General features: G+C 35.9%; 2 protein-coding genes across 2 annotated transcripts; one reads left to right on the top strand and one right to left on the bottom strand.

Moving 5' to 3' along the window:
• Positions 1-11,736: 11,736 nt before the first annotated feature.
• LOC140842603 (histone deacetylase HDT1-like) lies at positions 11,737-14,833 on the top strand. The gene is made up of 10 exons (XM_073210618.1): positions 11,737-11,870; positions 12,300-12,370; positions 12,451-12,671; positions 12,795-12,817; positions 12,934-12,981; positions 13,072-13,271; positions 13,980-14,033; positions 14,124-14,205; positions 14,377-14,512; positions 14,586-14,833. Exons 1-10 carry the CDS (start codon positions 11,858-11,860, stop codon positions 14,641-14,643), a joined length of 906 nt encoding a protein of 301 aa, XP_073066719.1. The 5' UTR covers positions 11,737-11,857; the 3' UTR covers positions 14,644-14,833.
• Positions 14,834-15,950: 1,117 nt separating this feature from the next.
• Positions 15,951-20,811, bottom strand: LOC140842602 (enolase-like). The gene is made up of 17 exons (XM_073210617.1): positions 20,642-20,811; positions 20,335-20,398; positions 19,662-19,726; positions 19,523-19,570; positions 19,339-19,425; positions 19,168-19,248; positions 18,958-19,059; positions 18,802-18,882; positions 18,110-18,184; positions 17,964-18,026; positions 17,803-17,880; positions 17,472-17,666; positions 17,290-17,340; positions 16,658-16,746; positions 16,521-16,572; positions 16,346-16,402; positions 15,951-16,220 (listed from the first exon to the last, which is right to left on the bottom strand). Exons 1-17 carry the CDS (start codon positions 20,705-20,707, stop codon positions 16,140-16,142), a joined length of 1,335 nt encoding a protein of 444 aa, XP_073066718.1. The 5' UTR covers positions 20,708-20,811; the 3' UTR covers positions 15,951-16,139.
• Positions 20,812-22,693: the final 1,882 nt, after the last annotated feature.

Below are 22,693 nucleotides of genomic sequence, written 5' to 3'. Positions count from 1 at the left end.
ATTTTCAAGGATTATAAGTTAATTTTGTTCTTTATAATACCTATTTTTTCATATATATAGAAGGAACTTACTTTTGATTCATTAAATTAAAATCTCTATTACATATAAAACGATGGTATTTTACATTTGGTTTAACCAAAGATATGGTTTCAACTTGTCATATACTTTAATATATTTTTTATTACATAAGAACTTGTGGTCACTACTCTTCGGAGTGTAATGGATAAACATTCGGGCTAACACAATAACCTATAGATTACACTAGATAAATAACCCGTACTTAGCAAGTCATGTGCGACATGCTTACCCGAGAAGGTGTCGATAAGAGAAATGAAACTCCTCACCATTTGTCAAGAGATTACCTACTTCATCAATTCAGACATCTTATTTGGACATTAAATAATTTATTATTATATCTTAAAGTGAATCATGTGATTTAGGCAATTTTGTTCACAGTTAAAAGGGAGATTTTATATGGCATAAAAGGGCAAAGAAGAATTGTCATAAGGTTATGATGTACTGAATAAAGCTACTGAATGAGCTTTTACAGTGGACCATTGGATTGGAGAATAAGTTGAGATAGCAGTCTCAATGCAAAAGAAGAGGTTTAAATGGACTGCACTCACTTGTATTTTTTTGTTAAAGACTGTTAGGTTTGCGAGAAATGCGTGATGGTTGAGGTTTGGGTTCAGTGAAAAGATTGTTTAACGACAAGGGTTCCGTCAAATAGGTGATGTCATGATAAGTAATAAATTAATAATAAATAAGCTTTGAAAACAAAAGTGTTGGTTTCAAAAATATTTTGTTTGGTTTTATATTTTGAGAGTTTGTTTGAACCAAATGATATTAAATTTATATTTTTAGGTTAAAATATTGCTAGAACCAAATTCTATTAAATTTATATAGTTTTTTTTTATTTTTCGAAGTTTGTTTATTTTCTAATTATTTTGTTGATTTGTGTGAAAAAAAACAAACAAGTTTAATTATTAGTCATGAGAACTCTCCATCCAAATACTCATTTGCGCTCGCGACTAAAAAGCTACATGTTGACAATATTTCCGTGATTGAATTATTTGTTAGTATTTTAGTAATTCTCAACCTAGGCTAATTGCTTTTTTTATGTGTGTAGTAAAACTTTGTATTATTTATACCATCAGCTCTTGATCTAGTAACACAAGCACCACAAGGTAATTAAATGTTTAATAAGGAAGAGGTGTTAAAAAAATTTACTCTGCAAAAAATTCTTGAATAATCCTTTTTTTTTAACTTTTCAAAGCCTAGTTGTTAGGTTCAAGTGATTATTATTATGCCAAAAATTATATTTGTTAGTCAAGACACGATTTTATTTTCTTATATTTGTGGCATCGCAGAATCCACTAAATTAGGTGTTGTGGGTCGGGTTGTTAGGCTCATGAGTTCGTGGAGGTGTACGTTTCTTTGCTTGTGATATCTTATATCCATTAGAGATTAGCCTTATCATTTCTCTACATTTGATATATTTTCAGCAGAGATAGTATTACCCGTTAAGATTTGACATCATTCTTTTACGGTCTATCCAGCCAACTAGATCAAGCGGCACAATCTCGTCAGCTTGATGTACGAGAACTTCCCAGGAAGTCACTCAACTCAATATTACTCTAACTCATGTACGCTTAAGTTAACATCTCCCCAAATAATATATATAAATATGCTTCTTGGGAGACTTGAACTCACGACCTCTCTCTGATGCCAACTGTTATGATCAAGCGTTTATCACTAAGTCAAATTTTATAGTTGTTAGGCAAACCACAGCTTTATTTCTTTTTATACGTGTCAGCGCAGAGTGCACCTATTTTAGCATTAATTGGTTGAGCTGTTAGACCCATGAGTCCAAGGATGTGTGTGTCTATTTGTTGGTGTTGTCTCATTTTCTTTATTTATAAATCTTACCATTTTTCCTACCGCTAGTCATATCCTCAGCAAAACAGTATTACCCGTTAAAATCTCTCATCAATCTTTTACGGTCCACTTAGCCAACCAGATCAAGCGGCACGACGTCAGCAGTTCAACGTACGAGAACTTCTAGGAGATCACTCATCCATGTACTACCGTCAGTCGTGCACGCTAAACTCAACAGTAGTTTTAGCAAAAATAAAATCAAATAGTTCTTTTTTGGTTAAACACACTAAATTTCGACTCATCATCTAAAAACATGTTTGGTATGATGTAATAATGTGTGAACATAATAAACATTCTCCATTATTCCATTATTTTGTTTGGTTCAACTTTCGGTTTCTCATATCATGAGTATGAATTTTCCCACGTCGGTTGAGTTTATGCATTCTCATTATTTCAACATTTTTATTTATACGTTTATTTATGTATATTCATTCTCTCTTTTTTTCCTAATTTTTTAAAATATTTATCTTTTAATATATATATATATATATATATATATATATATATATATATATATATATATATATATATAATAACAGGTAGCATTAATGAAAATGTAATAAACATTAATGTAATTAATTTAATATAATTAGATATTAAAAAATAGTAACAGAATTAATATTAATAACAAAACAATAGTAATAAATATAAGCACAAATTTTTGAAATAATATATAATAATGACGATACTGAATAAAGTTATTATTATTATTTAGTAGCACCTATAATTAAAACTAGTAGTCATCCCGCCGAGTTCACATAATTTAATTATTTAGGCTACGTTTGGTTGGAAGGATAGGATAAACTAATGATTAGTATGTAAATGATAAAGAAAATGATTGTGGTATGATGGATTAATATGGGGTAAAATAATATTATGTTTGGTAAGATTTTTAAGTGTAGGATAATTTTGAATTTTTTGATAAAAAGACGAAATTGCCCTTCCCTTCGCGGCGGCAGCGACGGTGTCAATGGCGGCGGCGGCCGGCCGGAAATGGTCCGCCGGAAACGGCCGGCGGGGGGTTGCGGCCGGAAACAGCCGGCCGGAAATGGTCGGCCGGCGCCAGAAATGGTCGGCGCCGGCGGTCGGCCGGTGCTCGGCCGGCGGCGGCCGGTGGGGGAGGCGGTCGTTGAGGTGGCGGGCGGCGGTGGTGAGTTTGAATTTAGGAGAAAGGTAAAATTGGAAAAATAGGATGGATTAAGAGTAGATAAATAATCCTAGGGGTGAGGAGGTATTATTTTAACCTACCTAATATAACCTAATCATTCATGCGAGAGATAAAATGGGTTAAATAATCACGCGTACCAAATGAGGGATAAAGTAGGTTAAATAATATAAACCTACTTTATCCCTCAAACCAAACGGGGCCTTAGAGACATAAATATCTAAAAAAATGAGAGAGGAAGAAAAATATGTAATGTTAGAGATAAAATATTGAAAAGTTGGAAAAAAAAAGAGAAGAATGTGAAGAGAGATGAAATTACTAATAAGTTAATGCAATTAAAATTACATAACAAATATGTAAGGGCAAAATTGAAAATAAATTTTAATATCACATTGATACACCAAATCTAAGTAAACGATGACGATAGCATCAATAAATAATTTTTTAATAAATAGTTATTTTAAATATCTTAATTAAAATATGACTATTTATGAAAAATAATTTATCAATTATATATATTTTGAATTTATTTTTGCACCAATCACTACACATATCAGCTTATATCGATTATACCGAAATGAAAAAACTTCACATATATTTTTATTTATAACTTTATTATTTAAAATATTATATGTTTTTAATTATATATATATTGTGTTTCAGTATCAAAATTTCGATTAATTTAATATTTTTCAGTATACCGGATATTTCAATATTTTATTAAACACCTGAATTTGTTACCTTATTTCATTCCACTGAAAAGAGGATCTGAGTTCAGGCAAAAATTTATATGAGACGGTCTCACGGGTATAATTTGTGAGACGGATCTCTTATTTGGGTCACTCATAAAGAGTATTACTTTTTATGCTAAGAGTACTATTTTTTATTGTGAATATGGGTATTGTTGACCCGTCTCACAGATTATGATCCGTGAGACGGTCTCACATGAGACTCACTCCTGAGTTTAAACATGACCCATAGAGTAAATACATGTACATTTTCAAGGTGAACACACTTTTGTCTTCAAATTCCTCGATTTGAGAGAATAGACGGTGCCCATACTCCGTTTGGTGGTCCTGCACTAGAAGCCAATGTAATGCACGCGTTTCTAAATTCATTAGTTGAGTGGCATTTACGGGTGAGTGCTTTAATTTCCTCGCATCCCATTTTATCATGTCTTACGAAATATTGTATTCTAAAATATATGAATCTTATATTTCTTTCATCAAAACCTTACATAAAATGATAAAATTGTACAAATAATTCACGTCATAGAGAAGAAACTTATTTATTTATCAAACATCATTCGATTATGAGTTTTTGTTCTTTTTCATTTTGACAAAAACTTATGTGAGACGGTCTCACGGGTCGTATTTTGTGAGAAATATATCTTATTTGGGTCATCCATGAAATAATATTATTTTTTATGTTAAGAGTATTTTTTATTGTGAATATTGGTAGGATTGACTCATCTCACAGATAAAGATTTGTGAGACCGTCTTACAAGAGACCTACTCTTTCACTTTTGCTTTGGAAACTATTTCTCACTTCTTTATCTTATATAATTTTAAAAACATAAGAAGTTGCAAACAATCATTAAGAAGTGGTGCTTTTAATCTCCTTTGTAGTGTCATCTCTTTAACTCCAATTTATAAGTATAAATTAAAACATTGTAATTTATTCTTAAATTGTGTTCTTATTTTATGAAAATCCAAAGTTGTAAAATACAGCTTATTTCCTAATTCTGGTTAAATTATAAACTGAAAAGCAATGATCGATATATGTTAAATAATTAACGGAATATTTTATAATTTAACATATCATGGAATTAAGGTGATTTGTGCTTATTAATTCGACTTTGTAAAGATGCGCGAAGAACTTTAACTTTTAACGAATTCTACTAATAAATAAATAAATAAACCTTTCTTAGTTTATATAATACATAATGCAACTATATTTGCCAAGTCACATTTGATACTGATTCTCCCTGTTGAGAACTCTGGTTTCTATCTCCTCGTTGAGATTTTTTACTTTCTCCATACACCTCTGTTGAGATTTCTTACTCCCTCATACACACTCAGCCCTCATGGAAACACGCCTGGAAGAATTATCGTTGATCGATGAGGAAGCAGATGAAATCTCGTTTGCCCCAGACATTCTAAATTCAACAGAGGAATTCTCCGAGCTTCGACTAGTCGGATCATTCCTGACCGACAAACAAATCAATGTTAACATCATGAAGCAACGACTATCCACTATATGGAGACCGGGAAAAGGAATCATTATTCGGGAAATTGGATTCAAAAGATTCATCTTTCAATTCTATCACGCCATAGATCTGCGCCGAATTCTGGAAGGAGGCCCATGGACATTCGATAATAACTTCTTCCTGCTCCATCACTTGAATCACGAAGATCAGCCTTTGCAAGTGCCCTTAAACCATCTGAACTTTTGGGTCCAGATTCACGACCTACCAACTGGGTATATGTCTGAAGGAGTAGGCAAGCAGCTGGGTTCCTTCATTGGGAACTTCTTAGATTACGACAACAACAATAATACTGGAACTTGGAAGGCCTACATGCGTATCCGAGTAGCAATAGATGTTCGTAAACCCCTCAAGCGCTATAAGAAAATAAGGAAAACGGATGGCACATGCTTCATAGCAAGCTTCAAATACGAGAGACTAGGATCTTTCTGCTTCCTATGCGGATGCCTTGGCCACATAGAGAAATTCTGCGATAAACTATTTTCCATGGAGTCAGATGATGGTACTCGCCTCTGGGGGCCTGGGCTTCGAGCTTTCGATAGGAGAACAACAAGCATAGAAGGAAACAAGTGGCTACGTGAAGGCGGTCTGCAGCAAACCCAGGCTTCAACCGGTGGCGCAACAGGCGGTGGCCAACGCACAGAAGCGGAAAATCAGGAAATGCAAAAAGGAAAAAGCGGAGTTTCAGGAAAAGGAAAGGAAGCTACCGATAATCACTCTATTGCCATAAAATCTCCGGATCATCATAGCATGATTAGAGGAGAATTCTTATTAGATGCCACTATCTCAGCAGATTACGATATTGAGAATGAGGAAACTGAGGTGAATCTAATAAGCAACAGGAAAAGAACACGTGGAAGCCAACTCAAAGAAGTACCACCCACATATATGGGAAAGGAAAAGGAAAAAGAAATACAACAGCTCACTCAAGTCAACCCAGATCTTCATTTTTTATCGGCAGGGCCTGGCTCCCAGGCCTGCCGGGAGCCATGATTATCCTAAGCTGGAACTGCCGAGGGCTCGGCCAACCTCGAGCAGTTCATGTCCTTTGTGAGTTAGTTCGCACTCACAAGGCCGATGTAGTGTTTCTCGCAGAAACACTAGTTTATTCACCACGTATGGAAGAAATTAGAGTAAAACTAAGATTTGCTGGGGCTTTAGCTGTCGATCGCAATGGACGCAGTGGAGGTTTAGCAATGTTGTGGCGTCACAAAGATCTGTGTGATGTCAAAGATTTTTCTAGAAATCACATCAATGCAGAGGTGCATGAAGAAGACAAACCCATTTGGAGAATCACAGGTTTTTATGGGTTCCCGAACGACACCGAAGACGTAACTCGTGGAATCTCCTACAAAGAATACATGATCAATCTAATCTACCTTGGTGCTGCATTGGGGACTTCAACGATATCCTCAACCCAGAAGAAAAAAGCAGCATGGTAGACCACCCCAATGGCTCATAAATGGATTTCGGGAAACAATCTCGACTTGTGGATTGATTGATTTACCCATGATAGGCTACCCTTTCACATGGGCCAAGAGCAGGGGAACACCGAATGCCATCGAAGAAAGAATTGACCGAGCACTTGTTGCTCCAAGCTGGTCCTCACTTTTTCCCCAGGCCAAGCTGGCTAACCACAGCGCCCCCCTCTCAGACCACAATCCAATCCTACTCACTACCGAAAACAAGCTTCATTATGCTAAAAGAAAGGGATTTCGATTTGAAAATTCATGGCTAAACGAACCTGGGTTTAGTGACATAGTTCGAGAAAATTGGGAAATGCACCCAACCAGACTTTTCCCCGACAGATTGGCTAAAATCGCAGAAACTCTACAGCAATGGGGAAAACGGGTATCTCGGAAGTTTCGGGACGAGATAGACAAGTGCAAAAGAGAATTAGAGGAACTCCGCTTCAGGAATGATAGCGAATCAGTGCATCACCATCAAGACTTGAACTCTAAGCTTATAAGACTTCTAACTCAAGAAGAAAACTTTTGGAAGCAAAGAGCCAAAACTTACTGGTTAAAGGATGGGGATCTAAATTCAAGATTCTTCCACAGAACAGCCACAACCCGAAGGGAGGTAAACAGAATAAAAAAACTTAGAGATGACACCGGAAATTGTTATGATCATATCGATGATTTGTGCCGTATCGCTAAGCAATATTTCAACGAATTGTATTCCCCGATCGAGGCAGATTGCGATCTTATCATATCCAAAACTATGCCAGTGGTTTCCGCTACAGATAACAGTGAAATTACTGCTCCGTTCCGCATTGAGGAAGTAAAAGAAGCTCTTTTCCAGATGCATGGTGACAAATCACCTGGCCCCGACGGTTACAACCCTGCTTTCTTTAAAAAATTCTGGAGTTTGATTGGACAAGACATCTTCACTGAATGCAACAAATGGCGCTTAAATGGGCGTTTCCCAGACCACTTGAACGACACACACATAGTCCTTATTCCCAAAGGAGAGATTCAAAGCAGCATGAAGGACTTCCGCCCCATTTCCCTCTGCAACGTCCTCTATAAAGTGTTCGCCAAAGTCATGGCAAACCGCATGAAGCCTCTCCTTAAGAAGATAATATCAGATTACCAATCGGCATTTGTCCAAGGGAGATCTATTATTGACTACGTGGTGGTAGCTTTTGAGATGATACATCACCTCAAAAGAAAGACTAAGGGCAAAGAGGGGATAGTGGCATTAAAACTCGATGTTAGCAAAGCTTACGACCGTCTAAGCTGGGAATTTCTGGAGAAGATGATGATCAAGCTTGGGTTTGACAGACAGTGGGTGAATCTTATAATGCTTTGCACATCATCAGTTTCCTATTCGGTGCTAGTAAACGATAGAGTGGTCGGCCCTATCCAACCTTTCCGGGGTTTACGTCAAGGATGTCCGTTATCACCCTACCTTTTTATTCTTTGCGCTCACGGATTATCTTCCCTGATTCTGGATGCAGAGAGAAGAGGAATTATTCACGGCTGCAAAGTTAGTAGGGGTGGACCGACCATTTCTCACCTCTTGTTCGCTGATGATAGCCTTCTGTTTTGTAAAGCAAAAGAGGATGAGTGCGAGATGATGAAGCAGCTCTTACGTGAGTACGAAGAAGCTTCAGGCCAATCTATCAATTTCACGAAATCTGGAATCATGTTTAGTGGCAATGTGAACCAAGAACAACAACATCTGTTAGCTAATATCTTTGAAATTACAAATGATCTGCGTTCAGGAAAATACCTTGGGCTCCCCTCGCTCATTGGAAGAAACAAGAAAGATATATTCAGATACATAAAGGATAGACTCTGGCAGAGGATCCAAAGCTGGAGAGGCAAGTTTCTTACCAAAGCTGGCCGAGAAATCATGATCAAGGCGGTGGCCCAAGCTCTACCATCTTACTGCATGAATGTATTTCTACTGCCCAAGTCTACAACCGACGAACTTCAACGTATCATGAACTCTTTCTGGTGGGGTTCTCGACCAAATGGCAATCGAGGTATTAAATGGATAAAGTGGGAGCGCCTCTGCCCTACAAAGAAACACGGGGGAATGGGCTTTAGGAATCTGGAATCATTTAACCTAGCAATGTTGGGTAAACAAGCATGGAATCTAATCTCTAAACCGAACTCTCTCATGGCCAGAATTCTTAAAGCCAAATACTATCCCAATTCGAGCTTCTTTGAGGCCCAACTCGGCCACAATCCCAGCTTCATCTGGCGGAGTTTGTGGAGCTCTAAGATAATAATGAACAAAGGAGTTAGATGGCGAGTGGGAGATGGTCACAGCATTCGGGTGTGGAAAGATCCATGGCTTCGAGACCCATACAACTTCTCTATAGTATCCAATCCACCTAGTGGCACTGAATCAATGCTAGTAAGTGAGCTCCTTATTCCATCCACCCATCAATGGAATACAAGTCTGCTTCAAGAGATCTTCTGCGATCGAGATGCTAAGGAAATCTTGAACATCCCTGTATACACGGGTATGGGACGGGACAAATGCATATGGCACCACGGAAGTAATGTAAAATACTCCGTACGATCGGGATATAAAATAGCTCAAGAGATTCTCGCAGACGGCGTGGACCATCGGCTACAAGGAAATTGGCAGAAGTTGTGGAGCTTGAATATCCCACCTAAGGTGAAGACTTTCTTATGGCGTGTAGCAAGGGACATCCTCCCTAACAGAGGAAACCTCCAAAAGAAACACATCAACGTACCCATCTCGTGTGCTACCTGCGGAGGTGAGTGGGAAAATTCTTGGCACCTCTTCATCTTCTGCCCTCTGGCAAAAGATTGCTGGGAAAAACTTGACTTATGGAACCTCGTGCTTTCCTACACACACGAAGCGGAAGGTTTTGTGCAATGGTTCTTTCAAATTATCAGCAACATGGCCGAACCTGTCATAGACAAATTCACTATGATTTTATGGGCAATATGGAGGGCAAGAAATGATATGTTGTGGAATAAGAACTCCCAGTCAGCAACCCAAGTAATTGAACCAGCGTTGAAGTTTCTATCAGATTGGAGAGGTGTGCGGAGCAATGGGAATTTAAGTGACAACAGACAGGAAACAACCAGTCAGACGATTAACTGGCAGAAACCGCAAGCACCTGAGCTCAAATGTAACATAGACGCGACTATACAGTACGACTTGAGAACTACAGGAATGGGTATGGCACTACGAGACTCAACCGGCTCCTTTATATCAGCCACAACCAATGCATTTCTGGGCCTAGTGGGAATCAAAGAAGCAGAAGCTATGACACTCAAGGAGGCGCTTAGTTGGATTGAAGGCATGGGACTCCAAGAAGTCATCTTTGAATCAGATTCCAAATTAGTAGTCGACGCAATTGATTCTCATAGAGAAGACAACTCAGAATTTGGTAACATCATCTCCGCGTGTCGCGAAATTCTCGATCAAAGACCATCTTATAAGGTCCGCTTCACCCGTAGACAAGCAAACAAGGTTGCCCACAATCTAGCTAGGGAATCCTGTTTTCATGCTTGTCCCACAGTCTGGACCTCAATACCAGACTTTATTGTTGATGCTATGCATGAGGATTGTAATAACTCTTCAAATTAATAAAATTATCTTCTTTTCAAAAAAAAAAAAATACATAATGCAATTAGTTCTTAAACTTCACCTTAAAAAGGAAAAAAAATCACTTCTCGTAACATTTATCATGTTATAATTTGTATAATACATTTTATAGTTTATTATTGAATTGTTATTGATTTGTATCTTTGTTTATTGCAATAAATGTATAATACATTTTATAGTTTATTATTGAATTGTTATCGATTTGTATCAAACTTCACTCATATCATGCATAAAGATTTATATCTTTGTTTAATCATATTTAATTTAATTTGTATAATATTATAATTAAATCAAGAATGTTAAGAACAATACATAATATTTATATGATTATATTACACGTCGCATCACATTTGACCATTCGACCGAATAATGATTTTAAACCAATAATTCATTGAATAGGACTTTTGTGAGACGGTCTCATAAATCTTTATCTGTGAGATGAGTCAATCCTACCAATATTCACAATAAAAAGTAATACTCTTAGGGGGTGTTTGGTAGGGGTTATTAGGTGTGTTTATTTTTTTTAACCCACCTAATCACATGTTTGGTATGAGTGATTATTTAACTAAATATATCCCTCCTATTAATGATTAGGTTATATTAGGTATGATAAATTAATCACTACTCACCCCCTAGGATTATTTATTACACTCTTAATCTATCATATTTTTTTCACTTTTACCATTCTCCTAAATCCAAACTCACCACCATTTCCCTACACCGAACGCCGCCCGACCACCGCCTCCGACACGACCACCGTCGCCTCCCGCCGCCGTCGCTGATTCCGGCCGGCCAGCCACCATCGACCACCGCCGCCGCCGACCACCGCCACAAAACTGGAAGGCCAATATTGTCAATTCATCAAAAAATTACTTCTTAAAAATTATACCAAACATAATATTATTTTATCCTTATTTGTTTCAATCATTTTTGTTATCATTTCTCTCAAACATTTCATTATTTTATCTTCCAACCAAACGTAGCCTTAGTATAAAAAACAATATTTTTCATTGATAACCCAAATAAGAAATTCGTCTCACAAAATACGATCCGTGAATCCGTCTCACATAAGTTTTTACCTAATTCATTTGTATACAATATATCATCACCATCACATCACGAAAATAACTTTTATTTAACCAAACAATTGTTTCAGGGCTGGGCTTTATCGAAAATTAATAGGTGTCCCATAACGGCCCAAGCTCAACAATCTATTGATTCACGAATTACCCTAGTCCGCGCTACACAGTACCAAAACTCCAGACCACAGGGCTGTATATATTCAAATTAACACTTCACTCAACCCTAGTGGCAGTTATCATTTTGGAGTCTCCTCTCCTAAACCCTAATTTCTCTTTATCCCGCCCTTGTCATTCAAGCATTCGGCCATGGAGTTCTGGAGTAATAAATTTCTTTCTCATTTCTCCTTACTTTTTCGTCGTTGCGATGGTTGATCGGTCTTATTATTGGTTTTCTAGGTGCTTTATTGGGTTTGTTTGCTGTTCTTTTCTTTTGATTTCCTATCTGTTACATTTTTTAAATTATTTTTCAGTTTTATGATTTTTATCTCTCTTGTAGCTGCATTTCTCTTGTTGCGATTCTTTTGTTGTAGATATCTCCGTTTATGCGGAGTTTAGAATTTTGTTGGTATCGGAAACAGTGTTGGAAGCAACTTCATGCTTCGAGTTTCACTGATTCCGAGTGAAGGACAGCGCTCGTGTTATTCTACCTTATATGTGTTTTTATTTGGTTGTTTTAAAGTTTGCTTGTCAACACTGGTTGATGTTTTGGGTTTTGGAGATCATTTTATCATTGTACACGGTTGTTTAGGTGCTGAGGTGAAAAGTGGAGAGACTTTCAGGGTTGTGCCTGGTGATGGCTTGGTTTTGCATCTTTCTCAGGTATGATAATTGTTTGTTTTGGGAACCTCTTTTTCTCCTGTATTGTTTCTCTCTTTTGGTAAATCACTATTCCTTGGCAGGCTTCTCTTGGTGAGATGAAAAAGGAGAAAGGAAATGAATCAGTCTGTTTGTTTGTGAATGTCGAGGGGAAGAAACTCGTTCTTGGAACACTTTTCAGTGACAAGTTACCTCAACAACAGTTCGACTTGGTATTTGACAACAATTTCGAGCTATCACACAACTGGAAAAGTGGAAGTGTCTATTTCTTTGGTTACAAGGCCAGTAACCCTTTTGATGAGGAATATCCTTTGTATTAATTACTAGTGGAAGCTATTTATTTAGTTTGCACTTGAAGGCTATGTAGTTGGACTATTTTCTTATAGAATTTTATTCCTTGACTCTTTCGGATTTCTTTTGTTGCCACTGAGTTGCCGGGGGGAGAGTCAGGTGTGTGTTTTTCCTTTCATGCTCAGTTCTTTTGCAATTTTCCCTGTGTAGATCCCTTCATATATCTCTGTATCCATGCTATTTTTTTACCGAGTGAAATTTTCAACTGTTATCAGATGAATCAGAATCTGAGGAAGATATCCCAAACATTCTTGCATCTAATGGTACTGATTTTTTTTTGGGTGCTTCTGTTTCTAATTTAAAATGTCTCCATTATACCATCTGAGTTTCGGATGTGACTTGCAAATTTGCAGGGAAATCTGTGTCACAAGTTAAGCCAGAGAAACCAGCAGAAACTGGTAAAGCTGTTACTACCAAAGGTAAGGATTTAAACTCAGGTAAGCAGAAGGTGCAGATTGTTGAGCCACCCAAAGGTGTCAAACCCCAAGATGATGACGACGACGACGACAGTGATGATGATGAGATGTTTGAGGATGATGAAGCTGGTTCTGAGGTAGTTCTTATCTGCTTTTGAGTGTGCTGTCTGATGATACTTCGTATAATTGTTTACTCTTCTGATTGGGGGTTATTTGCCGTTTGAGAGCTGGTGGATAAAATTATTGTTAGTTGAATGGTTGCCTTACCTCTGTAAATATTCACTCTTTTTTTTGTTTCCCCTTAACACGAACTGTCATTACTGTGCTTTTGTCGGAAGTTTAGGCATTTGCTAGCGAGTAATTTTTCATCTGGTTTTCACCATACAATTTTCATTTTGTTGAACCTTTAAGTTGATTCTTCGTTGGCAAAAATTGTAACATGGCGAGTAAAGAAACTGATGCTGCTACTTGTTCCTAAATATTCAGATTTTTCCATATTAACTTGGTTAAATTTAATTTTTTTCTGCTGTCCAAATTTTCAACTGTGGTAACAGCATTCAGAGTATTTGAAAATCTGGTTTTATGATCAGTCACAGTGTCGTTGCAGTGGCTGAAATATTGCTCAGTTTTCTTCGAGATTCTATGGTAAAATAGTATTTACTAGTATCTGTATAGATTTTGATGAGTACTTGTGGTGGATGTGGCTCAGTTTAGCATGAATGTTGATATTTTATAATTAGTTTGGATTTACTAACTGTAGTTTTATGATCCATAAAAATCGAATTATGGATGTACATTCTGCTGGAATATCAGAGTAACAGCGGTTAATTATTGTATAATTTCAGGACGAGGATGACGGAGATGAGTCCGATGAGAGTGATGAGGAAACACCAAAGAAGGTATAGAGCAACGCCCACTATTTGTCTGGATTATCCTTGGGTGGTGATGTGTGATGTTTGGCCACTGACAATACATAATACATGTTTCAGGTTGAACCAAGCAAGAAACGTGCTGCAGAATCCAAGACCCCTGTTTCTGATAAAAAGGCAAAAGTGACTCCACAGAAAACTGGTGATTTTCTTATCGTTCCCTACTAACCAAATTTATTTGCACCAACTGTTTTATAAAACAAATTTAGACTTTTAGTAGATTATTTTTTACCCCGTGAAATAATTTTTGAATGTCGAAATTTCAATCCCCAGTTTATAAACTGACTTGTTAAATTCTTTATTTGTTCGTCAGATGACAAGAAAGGTGGTGTTCATGTAGCTACTCCTTACCCAAAGCAGGCTAGTAAGACTCCTGCTAACAAGCCAAGTCAGTCGACACCCAAAGGTGCTGGAAGTAGTAGTTCACATTCCTGCAAGACCTGCAACAGGTACATTTTCTCTCAATTGTAAAACATATCATGAACAAAGCCAATGGGCTGAAACGTTATTTTTCACATGCAGGACATTTGGTTCCGATAAAGCTTTGGAATCACACTCGAAAGCCAAGCACGGTGCCTAGAAATAAATTAAATATCGCAGGATGTATCCATTTTGAGATTTTACCCATTATGCTTGATGTCATTTAAATCTCGAAATCAGCTTTATCATTTTGGGGTTCAATCTAGAATTATTTTTTGGTTTTGTTTGGTGGATTTTGTATTACAATCTTATCTCATTATGATTCTATTAAAAAGGTACTAGCTTCGGCACGCACGCTTTATGCAATATATAAAATATTATTTGTTTAAATATATTTTTATTTTCAAATAATTGTTGTAAATATACATTTTTATTATCAAATGATGGTTAAATATGTAAAAATATTATTTACTAAATCTTTAGAAATTTGATGAGAGAAATGTGGAAAAAGAAGTGAGAGGTCTTAGAAATATACTAATTAGTTGTATAAAATAAAATCTTTATTGTACATAATATGGAAGACAGAATTGTATAGATTTCAAGGTCACAAATGGAAGTTGATATTGATGTAACGTCGGATGTTGAAGTTTTATAATATGGTAAGATAATCTCCGTTTCGATTATACAGTCTTATTTTTTAACAGAGAATGAGACAAATTATTGGGAAAAAAATTATGTATAAACTTTTATATTTAATTTATTGAAAAAATGGTTGCACATTTTTTAAAACGTGAAAACGTAATTAATAGTAGTATATTAGTAAAAAAAATAAGAAAAAATATTATTAAATACAATACAACTTATATATTTGGAACAAATAAAAAAACGGAACTTATATAATTAAGAAGAAAATAATTTATTCGTTTTTTACACAAACATTAAATTAATTGTACAAAGAATAATAGTAAACTAGCAAGAAAAATAACCATATGATTGTCCATATTTAATTGATATTACTTAAAAAAAAAGGAAAAATACTAGTCTATGTATAATATATATTTAATAGAATCAAGAAAGGAAATGAAATCTATATAACTCGTTCGAATGAATATAAAATAATTCGAACAGTTTGGATATTATTCATTTCTTTAATTTTACTGAAGTTTACTATTCGATTGAAAACTCTGGAACAAAGCCCAGGAACGGCAACACGGCTCGTAGGCTATCCTAAGTAATTCCAATCCTTAAGGTTTATTATAATCATATGATCCCGCAATCTGCTTTTTTATTCTTTGACAATGAAACTTTTTGGAAAGTAGCAATAAATAAGGTGTGGATATCTTCTCATAAATGTAAGATATTTGATATTTGGCGTCAATCAGCATCAGCATCCATTAATGATGACTTACACCCGGAAAGCTCAAGTACACAAAGCAAATAGCACATCATAAATGGGAAGAAAAAGACGAAAAAGGAAATAAACGTTGAAATTCAGATATATGCATACAAAGTTTAAGGATTATATATGTCCAAATCTCGATGGAAGGAGTAACAAAATTTTTAGAATATTAAAAAACAGTCTCGTTTATCTATGAGGATGATTCATTCACAGACATTATTTATTCGACTCCATCTCACTACCCAAAACCACCATGTTTAGTAGGGCTTGACGGGTGCACGGAAGCTAGCTCCGGCATATACTGCTTCTGAGCCAAGTTCCTCTTCGATTCTCAACAGCTGCATGTATTATATTAGGAAAGATTATTCTACATCAACGAAATTTAAAAGATACGACACAACCAAGTTTCGCTCTTCTCGGGATGAAACCGTGTAAAATATGGAGAGGGAGTGTGAAGCTTTACCTGGTTGTACTTCGCAAGCCGTTCTGATCTGCATGGGGCTCCAGTCTTGATTTGGCCCTGTCCACGAAGGGGATGTCAATATAACAGCTTCTACATAGCCAGTGGGGTTAGCCGACTACAACAGAGTATTCATTGGATGAAATAAACGGTATTAAGAGGTAGGAAAGGAGTTTACCGTAGCCAAACCAACAGAGAGATCAGCGATGAAAGTGTCCTCTGTTTCTCCACTGCATCCACAAACATCAGACGTATCATCGTCTCGATCTTCTCATATTATAGATCTACCATAATACAGAATTCAAAGTCTGGTACCTGCGATGACTGGCCATCACACCCCAACCAGCATGCTTGGACATTTTTACAGCTTCAATACTTTCAGTCACTGATCCGATTTGATTAACCTGGTAGTCAGACAAGTGAAGACAGTGAAATTTCATGTGCTGAGAAGTGGGTCACGGACTTAGTGTCATGGAGAAAGCGCTACAACTATGTGACACGGATATAGAAATAGGGACGTGGATATGAGACATGGTTATTTTTTAAGGTTTAAAATTACGTAACACAAGTGTGTGATAATAAGAAAATATCATGCACATAATTAAGCAAATTTTGTAACAATAATGTTATTATAATTTCAATATATGATATGATAAAATGACAGCTAACAATACAATACATATGATAAAAAAACCCCAAAATCACCTTTTCCAAGAGCTCAGAACCTACCTCTTATTTTTTCTCACTCACTATCGTTTGCTAAAAATCCCTAACGTTCTAAAAAATAGCAAAATAGCCAGTCATATTTGGCATGATCGATGATGTTGGGTACAGCCACTATTTCACGCGAAGATTTAATTTTCAAGAATCTGCCTGGCCGAGAAATATCGAACATGATATGCAGATCACTTTTAGGAAAATTAAATATCATATAGCTACAACGCTACCTTGAGAAGAAGAGCATTGCATGTCTTCTCCTTGATAGCCTTCTCCACTCTCTGCAGCCATTGATAAAATCAAAAGGTTAAATAACACTAGCACAAATCCTTATCAACTACGATGAATGAATAATGAATATATTCCACAAATGTTGAAGTATGAGCCACATATGCAAAAAAAAAAAACTCACCTTAGGATTGGTGACGAGGAGATCATCTCCCACAATCTGTACTTGAGCACCAATTTCTCCGGTGAGTTTTGCATAGGTCCCCCAGTCATCCTGGTCGAATGGATCCTCAATCGATACAATTGGGTATTTGGCTACAAATGACTTGTACAAGTCTTTGAGTTGGTCACCCGAGATCTTCTGTGAACCATCGTTGCCCTGGCAAGAAAAATAACAAGTATGTACATATTACAACTTGAGCAATTTTTCATTGTTTAATTTGCATGAGCAAAATGCTCGTCCACTCTCATGACAAATTCCACATATCATTCAAGAATTCAGATTTGGGACTGGCCTCCTCTTTGAAGTTCAGATCATAAGTCTTATCTGATCCATAAAATTCAGATGCCGCAACATCCATGCCAATAACAACCTACACATTTGATAAAAATTTAATAAGCTACTAAAAAAAAAGGAATACTATATAAGAGAAAAGATCGCAGAAAAAGGGCTCACTTTATCTGTGTAACCAGCTTTAGCGATAGCTGTCTTTAAAAGTTCGAGACCTTCCTCGTTTTCCTGAAGTAGTAATTATGAAACTCGTTAAATATCATACCATGGAAGCATAATGGAAGTCTAATTTAACCAATAAAGAGAGTTACCTGAATGTTCGGAGCAAAGCCACCCTCATCACCAACATTGGTGGCATCTTGGCCGTATTTCTTCTTAATAACGGACTGAAAAAAAAAATTAAAAATGAAATGGTATAATGAAAGCATAATCAGGACATTGGAGACTAAAATCGAAATACAAAATTTTAGAAATTGAATGATGCACACAATTTAAACTGATAAAATCACTGAGGATACACTGAAAAGAGATAATTTCCACAAGGTGTCCCAGAAAATTTTCTAAGATCAAAGATTGATGAAAATGAAAGTAGTCGATCGACCAGGAAATACACATTGAGCTACTTCCATATGCAAGATATTGCTACAAGATGATACACAGCCACATGGTATTTTCATATTGACTAATAAAATAATCAAATTTCACCCATGTGCTTCAGGTCAAGAACACAGCACGGATCTGAGAATACAATTACCCCGCATTTGACGTGTGGAAGGAAAGAATAACATGATATCGAAAAAAGATGAGAGAACAGAAAGAACATCAAGGTCACTACGAGTAGTGCTACAAAATTTTGTTTCTTTACATTCTTAAATTGGACAATTGCAGGAGAACCATAATTTCCATTAAAACCAAACAAACACAAATATTTAATTAAAACCGTGAAATGTACCCAGAAGTTAACCATCATGAACTTCAATTATGTCTAAATGATATCACTTACTTTTAAGTGATGATATACTTCCACTCCCATCTTCATGGCCTCCTTGAATGATACAGCGCCAACAGGAAGAATCATGAATTCCTGTACAAAAAGTTCACATAGTCTAGATTTAATCTTGATACACATCACAAATGTTCATATGTAAGAAAAACATGCCTGCATGGCAAGTTTGTTTCCGGCATGTGATCCACCGTTGATGACATTGAATGCAGGAACAGGCAACACCAGCTTCTTGTTGCCAGCCAAGTTGGCAATGTGCTGATTCCACAACACAACCAAAAATCAATAAAATACTAAAATATATTTGTAATACCAAACTAGAAATTGATCACAAACTATTGTGAAAGTAAATAAACTTCAATCTACCTTATACAGGGGGATATTGAGGACATCAGCACCAGCCTTGCACACAGCGAGAGACACAGCCAGTATGGCATTTGCTCCAAGCTTAAAAATTGGAAAGGACAAATGTTTATTAATATATTATTACCGAAAATAAGAACCTCGCATGGACTGTTATAAATACCTTAAAAATACCTTTTGCTTGCACCAGCCCCATTCGTTTTGAGTTCCATCGAGTTGTTGAACCATGAAATCATCAATGCCAGTCTGATCAGTTGGATCCTGTAAAGAATGCATAATTGGCTCAGTAGCAGAAGTTACAAGAATTACGGATGGTATTCAATTAACACAATTCATGCAAAAAACTAACAAAACAAACCTTGCCAACTAGGGCTGGACCAATTATTGAATTGACATTGTTAACAGCCTGCATAACCATATCCAACACATCAAAACAATATCAATTTGCGGGCAAAATTTAAAAGGCCGGGGATAAATAATTGACATCAAACTCTAACCTTGGAGACACCCTTTCCAAGGTAATCAGAACCTCCATCTCTCAGTTCAAGAGCCTCGTAAATTCCTGAAGAATTTTACAAAAGGTCGATTAAAAAATCAAAAGGTAAATCAAAAAATCATTGTACTAATAAAATAAGACACATCTTTGATCTCAATTATAATAAATATATCAAGAAAATCCAGTTATCACTGGTGTTGATGCTCCGGAGTATTTTTTTTTTTTACTGTCAACAACCAGAAAAATACACACCATATCCGCCTTAGAATTTTAAATGTGAGACCCTAAAAGATCTTTGCAACAAAAATACACTTCACTCATTGTTACCAAAAGCTCGAGGTGCAGCGGGGTGCACAGAGATAGCTGACCTAATGCGGAAGGTCCACGGCGAAACATTCGCATCATTAAAGCGAGATATAACAATACAGAATGTAAATATTTGAGAACACAATTCCACTTAAACAAAATTTGCCAGTCTGTTTCACATCGGATTAATGGTCCCTACATTTGTAACTTTAAGCCACTACAACAAATCAAGGAATACGAAGATCGGATTCCCGAAACCCGAATGTCCGCGACTACCAACGCATCATGCAAACGAATACAATCCACGTACAACGAATTGCTAATATAATAGAAATGAAAAACATCAAGTGCATGCCAATAGATCTTACCAGTCGATGCACCACTGGGGACAGCAGCTCTAGAATACTTTCCATTCGATAGATGAATATCAACCTGCAGTCGCAAGAACTCACTAAACATCATTATCACACCAAAATCTGCAATTCTAAAATGAATCAACAAATTCTCCACACTAATCCGACCACATAAACTGCTGATAATCAAGAAAGACTAGAATCTATGCCATAAAATAAAAAATCTCATGAAACACGAAACACTGGACAACAGCTCGGAACGGTGATATCAATAAGGTTAGGCTAGACTAGAAAACTTGGGTGGTGGGGGTGAAGAACGAACCTCGACCGTAGGATTGCCACGGCTGTCGAAGATCTGACGGGCCTTAACAAACTTGATGGTCGCCATTAGAGAGAAATTGGATCTAGGTAGAGCAGAAGGGCTTGTATGCTTTTTTTTTTTTGGGAGTGAAGATGGAAGAAGGTTAAGTGAGAAGGACACTAATTTATAGAAGAGATTAGGCTTAATCACAACCGTCGATTTGATCTGATTAATGGAAGAGTTCAACCTAGATATTAGCCGTAGATCTAATATCTCGTGATTTGCCAGATCTGACGTGATTAACCCTGATTAGCTTTGTTGTGCTTGTGCTGTTTAATTAGTTTGATTACTTCACAAATTAACGTTCCAAAATTCCAAGTCACAGCACCAAACAAGTCAAAGAGTGGAAATATCTCGAGAATATTCCACTAGTAGGTTTCTAGAATAACTAAAACATGAGTAAAACGTAATATTTCCATTATAATTAAAATAATAATAAAACTAATAAAGAAAATAAAAAATGTAAATTTAAAAAAAAAAAGATTGAATATCAAACGTACTGTCAAATGAAGGAAAACATCATGAACCATGAGTCTGTCGCTTCATTTCACATGCCGAAGTGGTCCAGCAGTCGTTAAAAGGGCCGGAGTGGACGCAAGGTTAGTATTATATATAAATCTATTTTTTAAATATTTGATTACGAGAATTAACCAAATTCTTTAAACAATATAAAAAAAAAATTCAAATTAAAATATCACTCTCTCGCAATTATTATATATATATATATATACAAATAATAATAACGAGGAGACTATTGTGATTGCAATAATTGGGTACTCTGGGCATGGAAGCTTAGGTCATATGTGATGTGATTAACCATGTCTTCATATTCCAACTTATAGATACAAAGTTGAATAATAACAAATACATAAACAAGGAATTTGGCCATTTCAAAACCCAAATCAAAAGGTAAGACGAACAAACCGATGGGTTCGACTCGATAGTCTTCGCAGTCGGTTGGAAAAATATTCGATCAAATTCAACTTAAACTCACATAATTTTTTTCGAATGTAAATTATGTGAGACAGTCTCACGGATAAATTATGTGAGACAAGTCAATCGAACGTAATATTTTTTTTTGTCTCATGTACGACATCTTGAGATAATAATATGAAAAAAAATTTAAAATTGACATCGAAATTTACGTAAAAAAAAACTAATAAAATGTTTAAAGTAAAAACCACGAATAAGATGAAAGTAGTTTCACTAAGAATTTTGTAGGTTACAACTTTTCATTATGTTTTCAAAGACAATACACTACGAGAACAATACCTCACAATTATTATAGAATTAAATACTCTACGAAGTATGCTCATAAGATGATAAAAAAAAAACTCGATGAAGGGATGGTTTTAAAGAGCAGAATAATGCACCATCATTTCACCGAATTTTCATTCGGATAACAAGATCCGTAATTTTCATTGCCATAATTATTACAATTCATCATGTCTGCCAACCATCTTCTGCCACCGTCAATATATCTGCCAACCATCCACACTTCTAACATAAAAAATAATTCAATGACGCAAATAAGAAATTTATCTCACAAATTGATCCATGAGTCTGTCTCATGACCCCTAAATTTGTCTCACAAATTTTTGTCTAAACTAAATTGTTTAAATGTAGATTTGTGCAGGTACTAAATGTAGATTTGTGCTTCCTTTGAATATTTATTGTCTTTGATGTTATGACTTATGATGTAATTTGTTGTAATTGGAAGTAATATTTGTTTATATAGTGTTGATGTAGTTATCGACAATACCTGATATTTAATGATATATTAGAGTTATGAATTATGATCATCCACTCAATATATATATCATGTGTTAAGATACTGTATGTATGCTGAGTATATAAGAGCACTATCCATATGAATAACATAAACAAAACCTTTAAACAATTAAGTTTATCATATTTAATTTTACTTTACTACAATTTACGTACTATTTATTATATTATTACTATTTTATGATTTCTGTAAATATATATTTGGTATTTCTTTACGAGACAAAA

This window comes from Primulina eburnea, chromosome 10, assembly GCF_022965805.1.
Source record: "Primulina eburnea isolate SZY01 chromosome 10, ASM2296580v1, whole genome shotgun sequence".
Taxonomy (NCBI): Eukaryota; Viridiplantae; Streptophyta; class Magnoliopsida; order Lamiales; family Gesneriaceae; genus Primulina; species Primulina eburnea.
This window is presented reverse-complemented; position numbering and strand designations above follow the sequence as displayed.

Excerpts from the sequence above, each read along its gene's own strand:
- LOC140842602 (XM_073210617.1), bottom strand. The coding sequence starts at position 20,707 with ATGGCGACCATCAAGTTTGTTAAGGCCCGTCAGATCTTCGACAGCCGT. Across the intron at positions 19,426-19,522 it reads GTCCAGCCCTAGTTGGCAAG|GATCCAACTGATCAGACTGG; the intron begins GTTTGTTTTGTT and ends CATTCTTTACAG. Across the intron at positions 18,027-18,109 it reads GCTTTGCTCCGAACATTCAG|GAAAACGAGGAAGGTCTCGA; the intron begins GTAACTCTCTTT and ends TTACTACTTCAG.
- LOC140842603 (XM_073210618.1), top strand. Across the intron at positions 12,982-13,071 it reads AAACATTCTTGCATCTAATG|GGAAATCTGTGTCACAAGTT; the intron begins GTACTGATTTTT and ends GCAAATTTGCAG. Across the intron at positions 14,206-14,376 it reads AGTGACTCCACAGAAAACTG|ATGACAAGAAAGGTGGTGTT; the intron begins GTGATTTTCTTA and ends TTTGTTCGTCAG.